The sequence below is a fragment of the Chiloscyllium punctatum genome, chromosome 17 (assembly GCF_047496795.1).
Source record: "Chiloscyllium punctatum isolate Juve2018m chromosome 17, sChiPun1.3, whole genome shotgun sequence".
In the NCBI taxonomy this organism is placed as follows: Eukaryota; Metazoa; Chordata; class Chondrichthyes; order Orectolobiformes; family Hemiscylliidae; genus Chiloscyllium; species Chiloscyllium punctatum.
The window spans coordinates 91,101,371-91,125,146 of NC_092755.1; the positions used below are offsets into that span (position 1 = coordinate 91,101,371).

Below are 23,776 nucleotides of genomic sequence, written 5' to 3' on the forward strand. Positions count from 1 at the left end.
AAATATGCTCATAATTTTAAAAAAAGGCTACAGCAAAATTTGTTTTAAGCCATACATTTACAGCACTGTACCAATATTCATTTAATCATTCACACAATGTGGGTGTCACTGGCAATCAAATATCATCATTGATTATCATCCCTAATTTTCTGGCCAGCTGCCATTTTGAATACAAATGAGTGACAATGCCAGGCCATTTTAAAGGGCAGTTAAGAAGGAACTACATTTATGTGGGTCTGAAAGTCACATGTAGGACAGAGCAACAGAATTCCTTTCCTGTAGGACATTAGCAAACTAAATGGATTTTTATGACAATGTAGTAGTTTCATGGTCAATATCAAAACTAGCTTTTTAAATCAATTTTTAAGTAATTGAAATTGAATTCCCCAGCTGCTTTGATGGGATTTAAAATTAATTCCTGTAGGTGTCAGATGACTAGTCCAGTAACAGTACCACAATGTTGACATACCCAACTGACCATGTACAACGAAGAACATAAGAAACATAAACCATCCCGCCCCTCTAGCCCATTATACCTGCAATAAAATCAGAGTTGTTTTTTTTACTCAACCCCACTTCCCTGACAGTTGCTCACATCCTTTAATTTCCTGAGAAATCTCTGTTGATGTTAATTACCTTAAGTCCCTTAATTTTATCAGGCCCTTTAATACCTTCTATTTTTGATATGTAATTTGTGCCTTCTTCTGTCAAAATATTTGTTCAATTATTACTGGTATATCACTACCATTTCCTGATTCACCATGATAACTTCTGGGACTATTTTTACTCTAGTTACCCACGTCCTTTTTGTACACTTGTAAAAGGCAATCTATTTCATTTTTCTGGTTAGTTTACGATTACATTTTTATTTTCTCCTTCTTTAATTTACATTTTGGTCACTCTTTGCTGGTTTTTATTAACACTCTTAAGCCTTAAGATTACAGAATCATAGAACAGAATCTCAGAATCCCTACACGGTGGAAAGAGCCATTTGGTCCATCAGATCTACATGGATCCCACCCAGACCTAGGTCCTGACCCTATTCTTCTAATCCTGTTAATCGCTAATCCAGCTAGTCTACTTATCCCTGAACACTAGGGGGGCAATTTAGTATGGCCATCTATCTAACCTTATACCTTTGGATTATGGGAGGAAATCACAGCACCTGGAGAAACTCCACGCAGTCACACAAGAATGTTTAAATTCCACACAGACAGTCGCCCAAGACTGCAACTGAGCACAGATCCCTGGTGCTGTTAGGCAGCAGTGCTAATTACAGAGTCACTGTACCACCTCATTATGTTTCTCCTCTAATCAAATCTGTATCTTCTCTAGTTCTTAAAGAGCTAGTCGTGAATTGAACCCATTCTTTCTATAACTCTCTTTGAGTCATACATTTAATTCCATAATCCTTTCGAATCTATGCTAATTGGCACATGGTTCAGGCAGCAATCAGATATTACTACCTTAGATATTTTTTGCTTTAATTTGGACTCTAAATCCTCACTCCCATTCATCAGAATATTGTTCAAAGTCTCCAAATGCTGAGGCTCCTATTTGGAACACAACTTTTTTTCCTCTTCCATGTTCTGTCTGTTTCCAGATTCTAGAAATAGCTTTAACATTGGTACTGGGCAGGCAACACACATCCACAGCACTCAGACACAGCTGCACAGAAAAATGTCTATCCTTCAAAATCTGCCATTAGATAGCACATTCCTTTTCGCTACCCCAAATTGAATGGCTTCCTGCAGGTTGGTGCTTTCATCAGCTTGCCCAGCCTGTGGCCACTCTGTTACTCATACAGTCAAGTAACAAGAACTTCTTGCCTGTTGGTCAAAACCAAGAGCCTCAATCACTTTGGGGCTCATATCCACTCAGTGGAAAGAAGGTGATCTGGAATTGAGCAATTCTTGAAGCAGCGAGAGAAAGAAAACAGATTTACCTTGTATGGATCATCTGGATCTTCCCAGGCCACCTGAAACATGTTCCTTATCTCTTCAGCGAGGCCAATCCTGGCACCACTGTTGGCTGCGATATAAATTCTAGGAATGCCTTCTGCTCTGGCTAGTTGAGATGCCCGCAAGAATAGCAAATCCTCCTCAGGGCCAAATGAACCAATCTTATAAGTGAGATCATTACAAATCACGACAATGTCACGTCCTTTAGGATATTCTGGAGTTTTTAAGTTCATTTTCCAGGCCACCATTCCTACCTGAGGGAAAGTCCAACACAACCGTATTTAGTTCTTAGAGGAAATAACTGTGTCAACGATTGAAGAAATATTGGTTGATATGGAAGGGAACAACGAATGTCTTAGTAATAATTGCATAGAACAACAAATGTCTGAATCATAATTGCATAGAACATGAAAGTGACCTGTAGGAATACAGCAATTAATCTAACAGTAAGATTTATAAAGAGAACTAGAATTATTCAATAACACCATCGTTGAAAGTGTGGCAAGTGGAGTTGTAAATTCTTCAAGGAAATTAGAATCAGATTCTAAGCCCTTGTAAGGAGATGGTAACCATGATGTGGAGGTGCTGGTATTGGACTGAGGTGGACCAAGTCAGGAGTCACACAACACCAGGGTTGTACCTTAACAGGTTTGTTTGAAATCACAAGCTTTCACGGTGCTGCCCCTTTGTCAGGTGAAGATAGTGCATTGCTCCTTCACCTGACAAAGTTCTGAAAGCTTGTGATTTCAAACAAATCTGTTGGACTATAACCTGGAGCTGTGTAAATTCTGACCTTGTTAGGAGATAAGTGCATCTATGCTATTATCTCAACCATGCCATGTCGTTATATGTTGCCATACAAAACTTTCTTTGCTAGAGGAAGTTTCTCTTGAAATCTCTACTGGGGTTTTAGTAAGTATTTCACATTTATATTCACTAGTTTCATGGTTAAAAAAAGGAATTAAGGCCAAAGATGTTCACACACCACACTGGTTGGTTTAAAGCCACATGTTATATGTGCCATGCAGACATAAAATCTAATTTATATTCAATGTAATAAGAAAGATTGTACGGTTTACCAATGCAAAGTATGCCGATCACAACACCTAATCATTACTTTTATCTGGACCTTTTCTTTGCTCCTAATGTTTTCAATTTTAGTTACAATGTGCATTTTGGGTCTCAGACCTCTCCCAAATTGCTCAATATAACAGATGTGAACTGTACATACCTCATTACCTCCAGCAATCCTGTTCATATGCACGAGTTGACCCTGAGAGTCTAGAACAAGTTCTGTGCACAGGAATGGTTTCTTAGGACACTCTACATCAGACGCCCACAGCTTAAAGAGAGCCTTTTGGCCAGAGAAGGTAAATAAAAAATAGAAACCTTTTTAGTCTAAATTTTCTATCAGATTTATTATGACACAGAAAAACAAACTTTCAGGTCATATTAAAAACCTTTGTCAAAGTTTAGTAAATGTGTCAATGTTGCTCATCAAATACATAAAATCACATAGTAATAGATATGCACAGGATGGAAACAGACCCTTTGGTCCAACATGTCCATGCCAACAGATACCTTTAATTAATCTAGTCCCATTCGCCAGCATTTGGCACATATCCCTCTAAACCCTTTCTATTCACGTACTCATCCAGATACCTTTGAAATGTTATGATTGTACCCACCTCCACCACTTCCTCTAGCAGCTCATTCCATACATGCACCACCCTCTGCGTGAAAAAGGTGTCCTTTCAGTCCCTCTTAAATCTTTGCCCTCTCACTTTAAACCTATGCTGATGATATCACAGCTGTGCTAAAGGAGGACACTATGGAGGGCTTGGGTGGAGAGGCATTATGGGTGGAACTGAGAAATAAGAAGGGTGCAGTTACGTTGTTGGGGCTGCATTATAGGCCTCCCAACAATGAGCGTGAGGTAGAAGAACAAATAGGTAAACAGATTAAGGAAAGATGTAAAGGCAATAGGATAGTAGTGATGGGAGATTTTAATTTTCCCAACACTGACTGGGATACACTTAGCGTCAGAGGTCTAGATGGGGTAGAATTTGTAAGAAGCGTCCAGGAGAGTTTTCTAGAGCAGTATGTCAATAGTCTGATGAGGGAAGGGGCCATATTGGACCTGGTGTTGGGGAATGAGCCAGGACAAGTGGTAGAAGTTGCGGTGGGGATTTCTTTGGGACCACAATTCTGTAAGTTTTAGAATACTCATAGACAAAGATGAAAATGGTCCTAAGGGAAGAGTACTAAACTGGGCCAAGGCCAATTATATCAAGATTAGGCAGGAGCTGGGAAATGTGGATTGGACGCAGCTATTTGAAGGGAAGTCCACATTTAATATATGGGAGGCTTTCAAAGATAGGCTAAAGATAGTGCAGGATATGCATGTCCCGTTGAAGGTAAAGGATAGGAAAGGCAAGATTCATGAACTATGGATGACAGGAGAAATTATACGACTAGCCAAGAGGAAAAGGAAAGCGTACATAAGGTCCAGGCAGCTAAGAACAGAATGGGCCCTGGAGGAATATCAGAAAAGTAGGACCAGTCTTAAATGAGAAATCAAGCGGGCTAAAAAGGAGTCATGAAATAGCTTTAGTGAGCAGAATTAAGGAGAATCTCAAAGCATTTTATTCTTATATAAGAAGCAAGTGGGTAACTAGAGAAAGGATTGGTCTACTAAAGGCTAATGAAGGAAGGCTGTGTGTTGTATCTGAGGGAATGGGTGAGGTTTTGGATGGTTACTTTGCATCACTGAGGAGCGGAACATGATGAATGTTGAGATAGAAGTTTGATTAGTCTGGATCACATTGACATACATAGGGAAGATGTGTTGGGTAGGCTAGAAGTTATTAAGGTGGACAAATCCCCAGGACAGAATGGGATCTATCCCAGATTGTTGAGGGAGGTGAGAGAGGAAATAGCTGGGGCCCTGACAGATATCTTTGTGGCATCCTTAAATACAGGTGCGGTGCTGGAGGACTGGTGGGTTGCTCATGTTGTCCCCCGTGCAAGAAGGATAGTAGGGATATTCTGGGTAACTACAGACCAGTGAGCCTGACGTCAGTGGTGGGAAAGTTGCTGGAGAAGGTACTGAGGGATAGGATTTATTTATATTTAGAAAAGAATGGAATTATCAGTGATAGGCCGCATGGCTAATAGAGTTCTTTGAGGAAGTGACCAAGTTGATAGATGAAGGAAGGGCTGTTGATGTCATATACGTGGACTTTAGTAAGGCATTTGATAAGGTTCCCCAATGAAGACTAATGGAGAAAGTGAAGCCACATGGTCTGCAGGATGTTCTACCTAGGTGGATAAAGAACTGGTTGAGCAAAAGGAGACGGAGAGTAGTAGTTGAAGGGAGCTTCTCGAAATGGAGAAAGGTGACCAGTGGTGTTCCACAGGGATCAGTTCTGGGGCCACTGTTGTTTGTGATATAATAAATGATCTAGAAGAAGGCACTGTTGGTATGATCAGCAAGTTTGCAGATGATATGAAGATTGGTGGAGTAGCACAAAGCATTAGGACGGTCAAGGAATACAGGAGAATATAGATAGACTGGGGAGTTGGGCAGAAAAGTGGCAGATGGAGTTCAATCCAGACAAATGTGAGGTGATGCATTTAGGCAAGTCTAATTCTAGAGCGAATTATACAATAAATGGGAAAAGTTGATGAGCAGAGAGATCTGGGAGTGCAGGTCCATTGTACCCTGAAGGTTGCTGTACAGGTGGATAGAGTGGTCAAGAAGGCGTATGGTATACTTGCCTTCATCGGACGGGATATTGAGTATAAGAGCTAGCAGGTCATGTTAAAATTGTACAAGACATTGGTTCGGCCGCATTTAGAATACTATGTACAGTTCTGGTCGCCACATTACCAAAAGGATGTGGACGCTTTGGAGAGGGTGCAGAGAAGGTTTACGAGGATGTTGCCTGGTATGGAGGGTGCTAGCTATGAAGACAGGTTGAGTAGGTTAGGTGTGTTTTCATTAGAAAAAAGGAGATTGAGGAGGGATCTAATTGAGGTTTACAAAATCATGAAGGGTATAGACAGGGTTGGTAGAGACAAGCTTTATCCCAGGGTGAAGGATTCAATAATGAGAGGTCACACTTTCAAGGTGAGAGGTGAAAAGTTTAAGGGGGACACACGTGGGAAGTACTTTACACAGAGGGTGGGGGGTGTCTGGAACGCGTTGCCAGCAGAGGTGGTAGAGGTAGGCATGGTAGATTCATTTAAGATGCGTCTGGACAGTTGCAGGGTAGGTGGGAAGCAGAGGGATACAGATGCTTAGGAATGGGGCGACAGGTTTTGACAGGGTATTTGGACAGGCTCAGGCTTGGAGGGCTGAAGAGTTTGTTCCTGGGCTGTAAATTTTCTTTGTTCTCTTTGTTCTTTGTTCTATGCCCTCTAGGTTTGGACTCCCCTACCCTGGGAAAATACTTATGTGCCCTATCCATTCCCCTCATGACTTTATAAACTTCTAAAAGGTAAAAACCTTCTAAAAACCTCAGCCTCTGATGCTCCAGGGTCATTTGGAAAATTCAAGTAGGTTAATGACCAAACAAAATACGTGGCATAGTATTGAGTAATATAGATTAGGAAGATCTTTCATTTGTGCTGAAATAGCTGACTTGAGTTGAGGAAACACAATTGTCTTCAGTAGCTTAGGTTACTGAAAAAAGTGAATATTGGTTGAGAAAACACTGTATTTTATCTGTGCTAATGAACAACTTGCCAGGCGGCAACCAGTGGCTATGTATTTGGATTCCACCAACAGAACAGAGGCAAAAAATTGAGAAAAAAGGAAGTAAAGGCTGATATAAATATCATCCATAATATACTTAAATAACTGACTTATCTCTATGGAATGTGACAAAAAGATTTCCTCATGACTTCCAGTTTACAATACATACACACAGGTATTCACAAAGGCTGTGCCAGATAAAAGGGTACAGGTTCTTTTTAAAATCTGCCAAGTGTTCTGCATTTATGAGGGTTTAAGATTTTTAAGACACATATTCTATATTTAGAAGTCTGCATCACGGAACAGCATCCACCTCTGTGGAGAATGTACTACCTCAAATCATGTGGCAACGTTTTATATCCAATAAAAATGGGCAAGTTAACAAGCAAAAGGTGAACCTCATTACCCTTAACTTTGACTGAATAGATGGTCCTGTAACATAACCCAAATATGAATGTTTGGGAAGATGTGTTTTCCAACTTATCACATCCTCACTTTATATTCTGATTATTTATCCAATGGATTCTCACTCTTGACCAAGTACGTGTTTGTGAATATTGGGTTTTGCGGATTGCAGATTGGATGAGCCAAAGCCTGGTGATATCCACAAGATATCAGAGAATGCTACTGAACTGCACCTCAAAAAGGATTCAACACCTTTATGAGGAGAGAAATTTGTTAGCTGAAGATGAAAAGATAACTTACCCGCTGAAAGATTTCAGGAAAGTCATAGACATAGGTTGTTCCCAAGCTCTGCGCCTGGAATCGCTTTGCCTGCAGTAGATCTTTGGTGACATAAGGTGTATTCATCAACATTCCGTGGAGAGGCCCCTGCTTTTCTCCGTATGAAATAAACATGATCTAAAAACCATTACAGGAGACAAATTACAATTGTTACTATTCCTCAAAGGAGGATGAATCAATACTGGTATAGAATCCAAGGATCAAAGTGCCCCAGGAAGCCAAGTGCAATTTTTGGTTATATGCAAGGCTCAGAAGGATCTAATTTCTGTAAAAGTAATAGAGAAGAAAATAGCTAAAATTGATATAAAAAGATAGCTTCCAAGTTATTATAATTTCACTATTCCTCTGAAGAAAATCAGCATGAAAGCAACACTCACAAGCTTTTCTATCACCAGAGATGAACTTTCCATCTATATCTATTATGACTCATACACCTATCTGGATTGTATTTCTTTCCACCCAGCTTCTTGTTAAAGGACTCAATTCACTTCTGAGTCTGCCCACCACAAATTAATTCACTTAAATTATGTCGTTTTTACATTAGAGCTTCCAAAATATCTTCCACTGGCTCAACAAAAGATTCCACTCTGTTTCTGTGATTCTACCCTCACAAGTTGCCTCTTTCACAACCATGACAAAGCTCCATCTACCATCCATCAGATTCTGTATTCAACTGGTGACCTTCCATCAATTCAGAAATCAGATGACACTAGGTTTTAGACAAACAGGTTTATATGAAATCACAAGCTTTTGGAGCATTGTCCCTTCATCAGAAGCTTGTGATTTCAAATAAATCTCTTGGACAATAATCTGGTGTCATCTGACTTCTGATCTTGCTCGCCCCAGTCCAACGCTGGCACCTTCAGATCATTCCATCAATTACACCATCTCCAATATGATTACATCTTCTCTGCTTGTTTTCTGAAGGAACTGTGCCCACCATTATATTCTGATTATCCCTTCCAATTCTTCTACCAGATACTTCCTTTCCATTCACACCTCCTATGAATGTGCAGGAGTGCAAGACACCTATTCATCCTCTCCCTATCCAAAACGAGATATGTTCCTTCTGGGTAAGACTACAATTTACATATAATTTCTCAAAACTACAAGGTGCATTTGTTGCTGTGGTGCAGTATTCTCTATAGAAAATAGTCCAGAAGCAGACTAGGTGAATGCTTAATTAATTATCTGTTATATATGCAAAATGGGGCCTGAGATCCCTCTCATTTGTCATTTTAATTCCCCTTATCTTGCCCCTCTGGCAGTTGTCTGTTTCCTGTTCCAGTGATGGTGAAAATTCTGCATATTCTAAGAGCAACATCTATTTCTCTATGAGATACTTTGCACAACCTTCACTTTAATGTTGATTTTAATACTTCAATTTCTCCCTGCCTAAGCCCTGAACTCCTTCAGCTAGTCAAACATTTCTTGCTTCTGTTATAGACTTTAACTTGTTTCCACGTTCTTTTTTCTATTGTCTTATGCCATTAACAAGTGGCTGTTTTCCATATTTCACATGTATGAAGATTTCCCATTCCTGTTCCTTTTTAATTCTTGTTCATTGCTGATACCTGCCTTGTCATGAAAAGGTCCCAACTTCAATACCACCTCTGTTCTTTTTGCAGAGACCACTGACCCATGGAGTACTTAGTTCTAGTTTCACATTTAAAACAATTGCAATTTTTGGCTGTTTCAAGATTGTTTCTCCACCATTGCAAATTGGGAATTGGAGCTTGCACATTTATTTACATTTTCTAAGCTCGAGAACCATCCATAATTCAACAAGTATCTACCTGTCCAGTCCTAGCATTTGGCACCTCCTTGTAAAGGCTCATATCCAAGTAATATCCAGATTCATTAGTAAGAAGCAAACGGATTGGGATTGCTTTTCCTGTGGGCGTTAGGCGGATATTTATTTTGAGCTCAGCTTGCAGGACCCTGAGTTTCCACAACCTGCTTCCATATCTCATAACCATGTCATGGACAGACTTCTCAATCTGAAAATAAACATTGAAAAATATATAATGTCAAATCAACACAACACAAAAGATTTTATACTGAGCAAAGAAAAATCCCTTTGATTGTTATGACAGTACTTCAAAGGGAAGCAATAATGTGCTTTTATGATTTGATAGGTGATTTTGAATAAAATCTTCCATATTCAATAAAGAAAAACACCAAAGTACCGACAACAACTCTCACCTCCAAAATAAAACCACAATTATTGGCCTCACAGAAAATTGTAACTTCAGTCGATTTATATTGTGATGTGCTTTTCTTCAGGGAAGCAAACAGAAGTTGTGCCCCTCATTCAGCATTCCAAGATTTAGCAACTTAATCATTCAGTTAGTTGCACAACACAAGTTGATGATGACTGAGAGTCCTTTATACAAGTTCAGAATTTTTATGAGGGCAGAGGTGATCAAATAAGACAGATCAGTGACCACCCCTTACTTCTGTGAGCATGGTTGGACTAAGTGAGACAAATCGAAGTGTGCGGCGCACAGTTGACCTTCCCACTGAAAATCATGGCTCAATATAGCCGAATCAGACTTATTAAAATTAACATTGCTGTTCTGCTCTAGAGACTGCTAATACTTTTTAGCAAATATATGGTATGGCACTATCACTGCATCAAGTTTGGATTACAAGAGAAAACAATTTCTGAGGAATCTACTTCTTTGAGATATTCCAGACAGTTTTTCTGTAGATTTGTAGAAGTTTCCTATTTCATGCATAATATCATGCGGAATTCACCATAAGTAAAAACTAAAACAATTGCTTGCTTTTTTTCTTTTGCTTTAAATGACAGAAAGTTAAACCAAATATGATGACGAGAGTAAGATTCTTGAACTAACAATTCAGACAAACACAAGAAATCAGAAATTTTCAAACCTTGGATGGATCCATTATCACAGTTGGCACGAAGTTGAGGAAGATATGATTGCAATCAGTGCGGACAGTCTGTTTGTTAAAAGCCACCTCCAATTCATCCATGGCCTCAAGCAGCAGACGCTCTCCCTCATTTTGTAGATATTCAAAAGAGGCTTCCTATAGTGCAGAAGATTGAAATCACAGCAAATCAAATTCTGGAATAGATGCTTTTAATACTTTTGGAGTTTTTTGAGGATCAGGATCTCCTTACATTTATTCCTAGTTCCGGACTAAACAACAGTTCTTTGAGGTCTCTACAAATTCATACTCCAAATTCACCTCACAGGGGTGTGGTCTTGCTATGACATTTCCTTTCCTGACCAAAGTGCTCCTTTGAGAGACAGCTTAAAAGGACTTGACAGTTAACGTAAGGAAAGTTCTCATATCCCAAAAGACTTCCTTATATTGAGTCATCTCATAACTAATAATAATGGTCTGATGAAAAAGTTATCAAATCAATCCCATTTTCCCATTGAAGGGTAAGGTCATGTATGCAAATTAGCACATTAGAAATAGCATGCAAGGGGAATGCTGGTAGCTTAGAATTAACTGTAAGAATTCATTTTCATTCCAATGTTGATTTTTCTTCACCGCCCAATATGTCATGGAACTCAGGCTCCATTTCCCTTTCCCTTTTCTCATATAAGATGATCATTCAGCCCTTCAAACCTGATCTGCCATTCAACCAGCTTTTCGCCGATCTTCTACCTTAGCTCCAACTTCTTGCACTATCCCCATATTTTATGATTCCCTCAGTCTCCAAATATCAGACAATTAGTCTTGAATATACTTGAGAATTGAGCATCCTCAGCTCTCTGAGGTAGAGAATTCCAAAGGTAGAGAATACCCTGAGTGAAGAAGGTTCACCTTGTCTCAGTCATAAATGATCAATTCCTTATTCTGAGAGTGTTCTAGACCATCTAGCCAAGGCAACATTATCCCAGCATTCACCCATTATACCTCTCAAAAATTTTAAATGCTTCACTGAGATATCACCTTTCGTTTTCTAAATGCTGCGGAACATCAGGCTAAACTGTTCAATTTCTCCTTATAGGGAAACCCTCATTCCTGCTTAAATACATTGGAAGTTTGTAAATATTTAGGATATCACAGTAGACACAGCCGTTTTTCCACAACAGCAAAAACATTTTTTAGCTCACCTTTTTCTTTCTACCGCATCATAATCCGATGTCTTTCAATACAATATTTACAATAGTTCTCTAGTTATACAACCATGCATTACTTTATATAATTTCCCTCTCCCCACTTGTTTAATTATCTGATCTTTAAAAAAAAATCTATGCATAAACCAAAGCAGTTTTAGTACCTGGGAGTGGGTTTAGAGACAATAATAATAATAATACTCTTGAGAACACCATAGTTCATGTAACCAATAGTGAATATGAAAGAATGGATTAAAATTCATATTTTTTGATTGCCTTTGGGTATTTGAGAGTGCATATACAAAACTTGCTCTCAAGGGTTGAAAAAGTGAAATAGGGCTCATGATTGGAGAGATTTTCTATATGCTCTTGGGAAGCAACATGCTAGCTAGATCAAATAGTTCTTTTTGCTCTTACATTACAATCATCTTCTTCATCTTACACCAAACATTGGCTGGATTAGATTCAATTTTCGGTGTGAAAGATGCACACTGCTAATTGTGTCGAGTCGCAACAAAAATCCTCTGTAATTCCTAGGTTCTCACCTTCGTGATGAGGTCAGGGTGGCGCACTATTGCTCGGACAAAAAACCTGTAGTCAGTGACTTCTGCTCCTTTCTTCACCTTGGCAGCACCTAAATACAGGTGCATCTTGTGATTACCGCAGGGAACAGCAGTGAGGTCAAAGTTTCGCATTCGGTTAAGTTCCAGCTGAAAGGCTAGTGCCGGGTCCAAATGTCGATAAATACGATCCTCTGCAAACTGGATAGAGGTTTTAAAACACAAAGACATCACATACTTATAAATGAAATAGTGTTCATTCTTATTTCAGGTTATATATGTCTGCTAGAGAATAGTTCAACCAAGATAAATATCCTTCTACCATATCACAAAAGTGTCTATTCCTCAAGTTCAACAAGTTGTCTGACCAGGTGGAGTCAATGCCAGAGTTTGATTCAAATATGACATCTGCAAATGCAGATTTTTCAACAAATATTACTGAAGAGAGAGATAGTTAACTTTTTTCTTTCTCAATTCCAGGGGTGGTCAAGCCAGTTATAGCAATTCCATCATAATTGAGATCAAATCCAGTGTGCCTTCAATTGAGACAATTGTTTCACACATATTCTAGAGAGTCTTATACTAAGTGAAAAACCAAAGGAACTGCAGATGATGGAGATCAGAAACAACAACAGAAATTGCTGGAAAGGCACAGCAGGTCTGTCAGAATCTATGGGGAGAAATTAGAGTTAACATTCGGGTCCAGTGACCCTTCCTCAGAACTGTTCTGATTCCTCTCCACAGATGTGATGAGACCTGCTAAGCTTTTTCAGCAATTTCTGATTTTGTTTCAATAGAGTCTTCTTCCTTTGTCAAAAAACAACACTGACTTAGATGTATTTGATTTGGGTTGCTTGCCTATACATATCTTGAATTTTAAAACGGCTTTGGGACTCCAATATTGGCACCAAATGAGGGTCTGGGTCTGCACTTGCTGGGAGTTACATTGGAGGAGATACTCAAAATAAAAACAGAAAATACTAGAGAAACACAGCAGGTTTGATGACTTCTATGGAGAGAGAAATAGAATTAACATTTTGAATCTGGTATGACTGTTCTTCGTGCATCCACAGTGTTTTGCTTTAGAACATAAAACATAGAACAATACAGCACAGAACAGGCCCTTCGGCCCACGATGTTGTGTCAAACATTTGTCCTAGCTTAAGCACCCATCCATGTACCTATCCAATTGCCGCTTAAAGGTCACCAATGATTCTGACTCTGCCACTCCCACAGGCAGCGCATTCCATGCCCCCACCACTCTCTGGGTAAAGAACCTACCCCTGACATCCCCCCTATACCTTCCACCCTTCACCTTAAATTTATGTCCCCTTGTAACACTCTGTACCTGGGGAAAAAGTTTCTGACTGTCTACTCTATCTATTCCTCTGATGATCTTATCAAGTCACTCTATCAAGTCACCCCTCATCCTTTGCTGTTCCAATGAGAAAAGGCCTAGCACTCTCAACCTATCCTCGTACAACCTATTCTCCATTCCAGGCAACATCCTGGTAAATCTTCTCTGCACCCTCTCCAAAGCTTCCACATCTTTCCTAAAGTGAGGCGACCAGAACTGCACACAGTACTCCAAATGTGGCCTAACCAAGGTCCTGTACAGCTGCAACATCACTTCACGACTCTTGAATTCAATCCCTCTGCTAATGAACGCTAATACACCATAGGCCTTCTTACAAGCTCTATCCACCTGAGTGGCAACTTTCAAAGATCTATGAACATAGACCCCAAGCTCCCTCTGCTCCTCCACCTTACTAAGAACCCTACCGTTAACCCTGTATTCCGCATTCTTATTTGTCCTTCCAAAATGGACAACCTCACACTTGACAGGGTTGAACTCCATCTGCCACTCCTCAGCCAAGCTCTGCATCATATCTAAGTCCCTTTGCAGCCGACAACAGTCCTCCTCACTATCCACAACTCCACCAATCTTCGTATCGTCTGCAAATTTACTGACCCACCCTTCGACTCCCTCTTCCAAGTCATTAATAAAAATTACAAACAGCAGAGGACCCAGAACTGATCCCTGCGGAATTCCACTTGTAACTGGGCTCCAGGCTGAATATTTACCACGTACCACCACTCTCTGACTTCAACCAGTTAGCCAGTTTTCTATCCAACTGGCCAGATTTCCCTCTATCCCATGCCTCCTAACTTTCCGCATAAGCCTACCATGGGGAACCTTATCAAATGCCTTACTAAAATCCATGTACACTACATCCACTGCTCTACCCTCATCCACATGCTTGGTCACCTCCTCAAAGAATTCAATAAGACTTGTAAGGCAAGACCTACCCCTCACAAATCCGTTCTGGCTGTCCCTAATCAAGCAGTGTCTTTCCAGATACTCATAAATTCTATCCCTCAGTACCCTTTCCATTACTTTGCCTACCACCGAAGTAAGACTAACTGGCCTGTAATTCCCAGGGTTATCCCTATTCCCTTTTTCGAACAGGGGCACAACATTCGCCACTCTCCAGTCCCCTGGTACCACCCCTGTTGACAGTGAAGACGAAAAGATCATTGCCAACGGCTCTGCAATTTCCTCTCTTGCTTCCCACATAATCCTAGGATATATCCCGTCAGGTCCGGGCGACTTGTCTATCCTCAAGTTTTTCAAAATGCCCAACACATCTTTCTTCCTAACAAGTATCTCTTCTAGCTTACCAGTCCGTTTCACACTCTCCTCTTCAACTATACGGTCCCTCTCATTTGTAAATACTGAAGAAAAGTACTCATTCAAGACCTCTCCTATCTCTTCCGACTCAATACATAGTCTCCCACTACTGTCCTTGATCGGACCTACCCTCGTTCTCATCATTGTCATGTTTCTCACATACGCATAAAATGCCTTGGGGTTATCCTTGATCCTACCCACTAAAGATTTTTCATGCCCTTTCTTAGCTCTCCTAATCCCTTTCTTCAGCTCCCTTCTGACTATTCTGTATCCCTCCAACGCTCTGTCTGAACCTTGTTTCCTCAACCTTATGTAAGCCTCCTTCTTCCTCTTTACAAGACATTCAATCTCCCTCGTCAACCAAGGTTCCCTCACACGACCATCTCTTTCCTGCCTGACAGGTACATACATATCAAGGACACGTCGTATCTGTTCCTTGAAAAAGTTCCACATTTCCACGACATCCTTCCCTGACAGCCTATGCTCCCAACTTATGCTCCTCAGATCCTGTCTTACAGCATCGTATTTACCCTTCCCCCAATTGTAAAACCTAACCTGTTGCACGCAGCTATCTCTCTCCATAACCAAGGTGAAAGTCACAGAATTGTGGTCACCATCACCAAAATGTTCACCCACTAACAAGCCCATCACTTGTTCCGTCATTACCAAGTACCAAATCCAATATGACCTCCCCTCTGGTCGGACAATCTACATACTGAGTTAGAAAAGCTTCCTGGACACACTGCACAAACACTGCCCCATCCAGTCTACTTGATCTAAAGAGCTTCCAATCAATATTTGGGAAGTTGAAATCGCCCATGACTACTACCCTGTGGCTTCTGCACCTTTCCAAAATCTGTTTCCCAATTTGTTTCTCCACATCTCTGCTGCTATTGGGGGGCCTATAGTAAACACCCAACAAGGTGACTGCACCTTTCCTATTTCTGACTTCAGCCCATACTACCTCCAGAGGCAGATCCCCCTCAAACTTCCTTTCTGCAGACGTTATACCATTTCTAATTAGCAACGCCACCCCCCCTCCTTTTTTATCACCCTCCCTAATCTTACTGAAACATCTGTAACCAGGAACCTCCAACAACCATTCCTGTCCCTCTTCTATCCACATTTCGGTGATGGCCACAACGTCGTAGTCCCAGGTAACAATCCACGCCTTACGTTCACCCACCTTATTGCTGATACTCCTTGCGTTGAAGTATACATACTTGAACCCATCTCTGTGTCCGCAAGTATTCCCTGTCAGTACTACCTTCTCCACAGCCTCCCTACATTCTTGGACATCCTGACAAACAGCTAGCCTACTTGCTGGACTACAAGTCCGGATCCCATCCCCCTGCCAAATTAGTTTAAACCCCCCTGAAGAGTGCTAGACATGTGTGAAAGATATTTTCCTGTAGGCAGTCTCTTTTTAATTGGTCATCTCTGGGACTTTTATCCAATTAAGAATGGTAAGTGGGAGATAGATACTGTTGGCCCCATCAGTAGTCAGCCAGTTCTGTAACATGGCAGCCCATTAGGGAAAGTGGGCACTGCTGAAGGATCACTCCACCAACAGCAAAATGCCATTGGCCCAAGAAACTTAATAGAGACCTCAATAATTTAAATTGGATGTCCACCTCTATTAGACAGGCAGCCAATTGCATCCAGTCACCAAGAAGCTTCCCAACCTCCACACTGTGGCTAGGAAGACCCTGCATGTTATCTTTATGAAAAAGTGATGAGAAAAATTTCAATGCATTCGTTAAACACATAAAGCAAATTGCGCCAAAATGTATTGCGATAAAACATGCAAGTTTTCTGACTGTAGTTACAAAACAAAAGTTTATTCATGAATCCATTTAAAGCTTTAGTAGTACAGTGAGTGGTTTGGGATGTACAGATTGCCATTTAGTTTATCACTGATCAAACAGTGATCAGAAAGCAGAACTCAGCTGTTGCTTTGCAACCTAACCTCCATAAGGCAATTTGAATTGAGATCAAATAGATTACCATTGATCATTCCTTTTATAAAAGATTTCAGTTGAGTAAGATATACCTGAGGATTTAACACAGACTTATTCTGCTGAATCATTCAACATTCATTGCTCAAAAACTGTGGGAGGATTGGTTTCTCTATATGCGGATAGTCCTACCTGAATTCATGCAAAACTAAAATCCCTTAAATTTAATTGAGTTAGGGAGTGAGGATGGTATGAAGTAAGTATTAATACAGTAGAAGAAGAAATACATTTTGATTGTGCTTAACACAGCAATAGATATCTTTTTCTGGGCAATCATACTTAAGGACAAGTGCAAATGCAGATTAAATAGAAAGATTTTGAAATCTTCAACATTCTACTATTTAAAAATAAATTTTCATTTGAAGCCCCCCCGAGTTGATAAAATAGCAACTTTTCAGTGAGAAGCAGAATGAAATGCCTTCAATATATGTTTAAAATGTATAAAGTATGAAGGATCATGCTAAAACAGGTCAATTGGTTATATCTAGTAGAATAGCTTTAAGGTTTTATTTTGGCGATATGACAGTAATGATTAACTTTGTTACTGCTATTTATGAGCAGTCAACATCTAATTGCAGTAACTTAAAATGCAAGACAAGACCAGCAGAGTCTCTGGATATGTGACAAGACTGAAAAGCTCAAAGTAAAGACTTTGGACGATATTGGGGAAAAAAGTTAATTTACTCAAGATTTTTAAAACAATTTCTGTTTTTCCTAAACTAAATTTGTTCATCTAAGATCAATATGTTCATATTGAGGACATTACTCTCTGGTCAGATATGGCACAGATCGAAATTCTGTTTAACCCAGCCCAAACAGTCAGTTATCTCCAATCTCAGAAGCTCGTCCAAAGACATGAGTAATGTGACATTTCTATTTCCCTAACAAACCATCATTCTGCCTTCTTAGTGATACTGAAAATCAGTGGCAAATAGTGGATACACTGGGTTGACTGAAACAATTCCTGTTAGCTGGAAGAGAGTAAATATTTTCTGGAATGGATTTACAAACTCAGTAATAACAGGGCAGCTTGAACTGCAGGGCTAGAGTTGGAACATTTCTCATGTTTTAAAATTGTTGCAATCATTACCCATTGATGCATATTTATTGGCTTATTATTAGCAGCAAAATTGTTTAACGTACCTCAGCACTGGCCCTGAAGGTGAAGTACTTGGGGAATTCTCGCTGTCAAGGAAAAGGAGATTGGGAAGGAAAAAGAAAATCAGAAATCACATTGTAAATACTTACAACTAAAGTAAATAATATTTGATGTAAAATTATTTAAGATGAATTAACCAGTTTAGAAAATAAAACTTGCCTTCTGCCCAACCAGAAAGGTGATTCGTCTGATTCCATAGTCAAAAAGAAGTGCTTTCTGTACACACAAGGAAAAGGAACAGCTGAAGAAGATTTTGATGAGCAGTAAAATCAAACTAGAAAGTTAATATCTTCAAAGTTGCCTGCTTTAGAAATTCATTCTGGCTAACTGGTTTCGTTACCAATAAAACGTTCAATAAGCTTGGCTTTAGAAAATGATGCAAAAATTAGTAGAACTTCTTTATGTCATATTTTCCTCTCCTAAATTTAAACAAGTATTGAGAGAAATATCTCGGAATAATGTTCCTAACTCGATTGTAAAGATAGGAACCAAAAGAACTGCAGATGTTGTAAGTCAGAAACAAAAACATAAGTTGCTTGAAAAGCTCAGTAGGTCTGGCAGCACCTGTGAAGAGAAATCAGAGTTAACTTTTTGAGTCAGGTCCAGTTCTGAGGAAGGGTCACCAGACCCGAAACGTTAACTCTGATTTCTCTGCACAAATGCTGCCAGACCTGCTGAGCTTTTCCAGCAACTTCTGTTTTTGTAAAAATAAAAGCATTACCCTATTTAGAGTGTATTTGGATTTGGAAATTAATAAGTTAGGGTCCCTGAATGTCAAGTTCCACTGTCATTTTTGACTTTCCTAATGTAAAAGTGAATCTATTTTGATACATAGTTATTCAAAAACGTTTATGATGAATAGCAACAAAAGTATAATTGTCATGAGACAGTACTCCTAACTATAATGACAAAAAGAAAAAAAACAATTGAGAGAACACACGGGGTCTCAGTTTAAAATCTCATTCAAATGATAGCACTTTTCACAGAGTCAGGGAGCTGAACTTAATGTTCTGACTCAGTGGAGAGAGTGCTATCAACTGAGCTACAGCTGAAATGGGTTAGAGGCTCTTCACAAATAAAATCTACAAGGCAGGTTATATAGATACCTGTGATTGACAGAATTTGCTGAAGATAGGCACCAGTTCATCATCCTGCTCAGAATCAACCTCTTTGAGGGCAACAATCAAAATATGGATAGGTTCCTCTTTCAAGCTCTGTTTTAAAAAAAAGTTTTAAAAGACTTATTGAATTGAATGGAATTGAATTGAATTTATTGTCATGTGTACTGAGGCACAGTGAAAAGTATTGTCTTGCGAGCAATACAGGCAGATCACATAGTTAAATAGCATAGATAAGTAAATAATAGGTAAACAGCGACAAAAACAAAAACATAGGTAAAGGTGAATGTTAAGAGTTTGTGAGTCCATTCCGTATTCTAACAACAGTAGGGTAGAAACTATTGCAAAACCGGCCAGAGCATGTGTTCAGGCTTCTGTACCTTCTCCCTGATGGTAGAGGTTGTAGAAAAACTTTGCCAGGGTGGGATAGATCTCTGAGAATACTGGCGGCCTTTCCTTGACAGTGGGCCTGGTAGATGGATTTTACAGATGGGAGGTTGGCCTTTGTGATTGTCCGGGCTGAGTTCACCACTCTCTGTAACCGTCTACGATCTTGAATGGTACAGTTGTCATACCAGACAGTGATACATCCAGACAGAATGCGCTCGACGGCGCACCTATAAAAGTTGGCAAGGGTATTTGCCATCATGCCAAATTTCCTCAGCTGCCTGAGGAAGAAGAGTCATTGTTGGGCCTTTGTAACCAGTGCATCCACATGAAGAGTCCAAGAAAGCTTGTTGTGGATGACCACTCCCAGGAGCTTGACACTCCCCACTTGTTCCACCTCTGTGCTGTTATTGTGTAAGGGAGCATGAGTAACATCCTGCTGAAAGTCAATAATGAGTTTCTTGGTTTTGCTGGAATTGAGAGCTAGGTTGTTCTCAGTGCACCATTTTTCCAGGTCTTCCACCTCTGTCTGTAGTCTGTTTCGTCGTCATCTGAGATGCAGCAAAGTATGATGGTGTCATCAGCAAACTTGCAAATGGCATTAGTCTGGTATTTGGCAATGCAGTCATGGGTATACAGTCAGTACAGTAGGGGGCTCAGTACACACCCATGGGGAGCCCCAGTGTTGAGTGTTAGTGAGGATGAAATATTGTCCCCAATCTTCACTGATTGTGGCCTGAGGGTCAGGAAACTGAGGATCCAGTTGCAGAGAGTGGGGCTTAGTCCGAGATCACTAAATTTAGTAATCAGTCTTGAGGGCATAATAGTGTTGAAGGCTGAACTGTAGTCAATGAGTAGGATTCTTACGTGGCTGTTCTTGGTATCAAAGATGTTCTAGGGAGGAGTGAAAGGCAAGTGATACTTATTTATAATTACTAACTGATTTTCAGGTAGGCATTAACAAGGTTCTCAGAAATGTGTCCACTGAAAATCCATATTCACTGCTGCAAATGTATGCTTCTCTCATAGCTAGACGGTGAAATACTTCACTTGCAATGGTCATTGCGACTGTAGACCACCCTTTCTCATTCTTTCTACAAATGAAATAAAGAATTATATTGATAGCAGAGAATAAGCTACTCAATCCATCTAGCTCTGTGGCACCAGTGCTTTCACTGCCTTTAGACTTGATCTCCCAAGGACCTTAATGCACAACTTTCTGATTCTTCTGACTCAATCGGAAAGATGTTGTGAAAGGGTTCAGAAAATATTTACAAGGATGTTGCCAGGGTTGGAGGATTTGAATTATAGGGAGAGGCTGAACAGGCTGGGGCTGCTTTCCCTGGAGCTTCGGAGGCTGAGGGGTGACCTTATACATGTTTACAAAATTATGAGGGGCATGGATGGGGTAAATAGGCAAAGTCTTTTCCCTGGGGTCAGGGAATTCTGAACTAGAGGGCATAGGTTTACGGTGAGGGGGAAAGATATAAAAGAGACTTAAGGGGCAACTTTTTCACGCAGAGGGTGGTACGTGTATGAATGAGCTGCCAGAGAAAGTGGTGGAGGCTGGTACAATTGCAACATTTAAAAGGTATCTGGATGGGTATATGGATAGGAAGGGTGTGGAGGGATATGAGCCAGGTGCTGGCAGGTGGGACTAGATTGGGTTGGGATAACTGGTCGGCATGGACGGGTTGGACCGAAGGATCTTTTTCCGTGCTGTACATCTCTATGACTCTAAATGCCAACTTATTCAAAATTCACTGCTTACAACCTGAGCTCCCCTCCCTCCCATTCATTCATCACCCTGTACTCTTCAACATCTATTGTCTCTTTTCCACTGAATTTTTCCGACATACTTTTGAATTTTATATTTTTCACAAATTTAACCAAAGTGCTCTTAAAAGACATTTTGAGTTACATGTGTACCAATATTTCTGCTAGGATATGTAATATATTAAACTTTCTGCAAGAAGAAAAATTCTAACTTTCTCTTCTTATTTGGTTATTTTATAAATTAACACTCAATAATAATCAATTTATCAACTACTTATCAAAATACTATTTTCTCTAAAATCCCTACTAAATTATCTTAGTCCTACTGAAGAAAATCACAATTTTCATAGACTCCATGAAAGCAAAGCATCCTTAGTTTCATTTTATTGTATCTCTTCTGCACACTCCTCTTCATATGAACATTCTCTCTGAAGATATCCAAGACTGGGCACAATATACTAACCACATGGCCTGACACTTTTCAGCACTCACATTAAAATCCCAATCCAAATCATTTTTTTTCCTCAGGACATCAAAGTTCTTTGTCTTTCCGTCCTCGTCTAGTGTTCACGTTTTAGTTTCCTAAATTTGATCAATTTAATACACCCTCTTTCTCTCAGTTTTCAACTTTTTCCTCATGGATTTCTGAGTTGACTTCCATATTTTAAATTGTTACTTTGAAAGTTTACAAACCTATTGCATTCTTGAGCTGACATACATTATAGACCTGAAATTCCTCAGTGGCATAGTGTCAAGATAACTATCTCTCAATGTCAGCAAAATGAAAGAGCTGGTCATTGACTACAGGAGGAAAGGTGGAGGGCACACCCCCATCTGTATCAATGGTGCTGAGGTGGAGATGGTCGAAAGCATTACGTTCCTAGGAGTAATGATCACCAACAATCTGTCCCGGTCCACCCATGTTGACATGACAATCAAGAAAGCACAACAATGCTTGTACTTCCTCAAAAGGCTAAGGAAATGAGGCATGTGTGTAAAGACTCTTACCAATTTTTATAGATGCACCATCTGGTTGCATCACGGCTTTCTATGGTAACTACTCTGCCCAGGACTGTAAGTAACTGCAGAGAGTTGTGAACGCAGCCCAGTTCATCATGCAAGCCAACCTTCCAACTATACTTCTCGCTGCCTCAGGAAGGCAGCCAACATTATCAAAGACCCCTCCCATCCCAATTATAATCTTTTCCAACCTACACACATACAAACAGATTCAAGAACAGCTTCTTCCTGGCTATTAATTGACTTCTGAATGGACCTCCATATTTTAATTTAATATTGATCTCGCTCTTTGCGCACTTCCTCTGCAGCCGTAATATTGTATTCTTCGCTCTGTTCTATTACCGTAAGGTAAAAACAATGACTGCAGATGCTGAAAACCAAATACTGGATTAGTGGTGCTGGAAGAGCACAGCAGTTCAGGTAGCATCCAACGAGCAGCGAAATTGACGTTTCGGGCAAAAGCCCTTCATCAGGAATAAAGGCCTTGGGCTTTTGCCCGAAACGTCGATTTCTATTACCGTAATGCATTTTGTATGATATGATCTGCTTGTACTGCACGGAAAGCAAAATTTTTCACTGTACCTAGGTTAACGTGACAACATAAATATCAAATCAAATCAAATAAAGTTAGGGGATCATAACTCACCTGAATGTCTGCTTGGTCAAAGAAGGTGGATCTTGTTTCAGAAAATAGCGGACTGTCCAGAAGTGGGTCAGCAAAGCAGGCAATCACTTCTTCAAAGTTTCTTTAGAAGCACAGATATTCAAAATATTGCCAAGTTAATGATAGAAAACATGAAGTAATTTATACTGTCAGTTTGGGCCTATAGTTGAGACAGAGACTGAATCTAGTCTGATTTTGTTGGTATTATTTATTGATTACAGGAGTTATTTTTGTACAACACAGAATGGAAACAGCGAATGAAATCCCATTACTGGCTTTAAATTTTATTTCATTACCTTTAGGAAATGCATTCAGGAAATGTTTTAATGGCTACTGATTAACAGAAATGTAAATTTGGTTTTCTAATAATTTACTAGGAAATTTGCGATATTAATTTAAAATTTACAGCCATGTTTTTAAAAAAAGCTTTCTTTCTTTCCTCTTCTGAAACTACAGGTTCATTATGGCATATATTTCAAAGATTCCTCAACACCTCAACCAAACAGCTAACATTTGAGTCTATTTGCCAAGTAATAGCAAGCAATCTGCTCAAATACTTGCAAGAAGAATTGTATGGGATGGAGGGAGGATTGAAAGGAACCCAAAGTTGAAAGTGGGAAGGGTACTATATAGAATGTGAAGGGAGTCACAAAAGTAGGGTGCAGCAAGGACGCTTGAGCAAAGGAAGCCAGTGTGGATAAGGGTTATGAGTGAGCAAGCTTCAACAGGAGGACAAGTTTCAAGTGTTGGAGCTTTGGATAATATGGAGAGAGGAGCTCAGTAAAGCAGTATTTGAGACACCAGATCGAGAGATAAAG

The 23,776-nt window shown here is 39.8% G+C and overlaps 1 protein-coding gene across 4 annotated transcripts in view; it reads right to left on the reverse strand.

Moving 5' to 3' along the window:
* acacb (acetyl-CoA carboxylase beta) overlaps nt 1–23,776 on the reverse strand; it is a 139,358-nt gene that overhangs the window by 35,287 nt on the left and 80,295 nt on the right. For all 4 annotated transcript variants that reach the window (XM_072587880.1, XM_072587879.1, XM_072587881.1 and 1 more), the window contains 10 exons: nt 22,941–23,040; nt 19,100–19,207; nt 18,153–18,209; nt 17,978–18,019; nt 12,110–12,325; nt 10,363–10,518; nt 9,261–9,464; nt 7,426–7,581; nt 3,193–3,315; nt 1,946–2,215 (listed from right to left, as the gene is read on the reverse strand). In XM_072587880.1, coding sequence (XP_072443981.1) covers nt 1,946–2,215; nt 3,193–3,315; nt 7,426–7,581; nt 9,261–9,464; nt 10,363–10,518; nt 12,110–12,325; nt 17,978–18,019; nt 18,153–18,209; nt 19,100–19,207; nt 22,941–23,040 — 1,432 coding nt within the window. The remainder of the gene's footprint in view (nt 1–1,945; nt 2,216–3,192; nt 3,316–7,425; nt 7,582–9,260; nt 9,465–10,362; nt 10,519–12,109; nt 12,326–17,977; nt 18,020–18,152; nt 18,210–19,099; nt 19,208–22,940; nt 23,041–23,776) is intronic.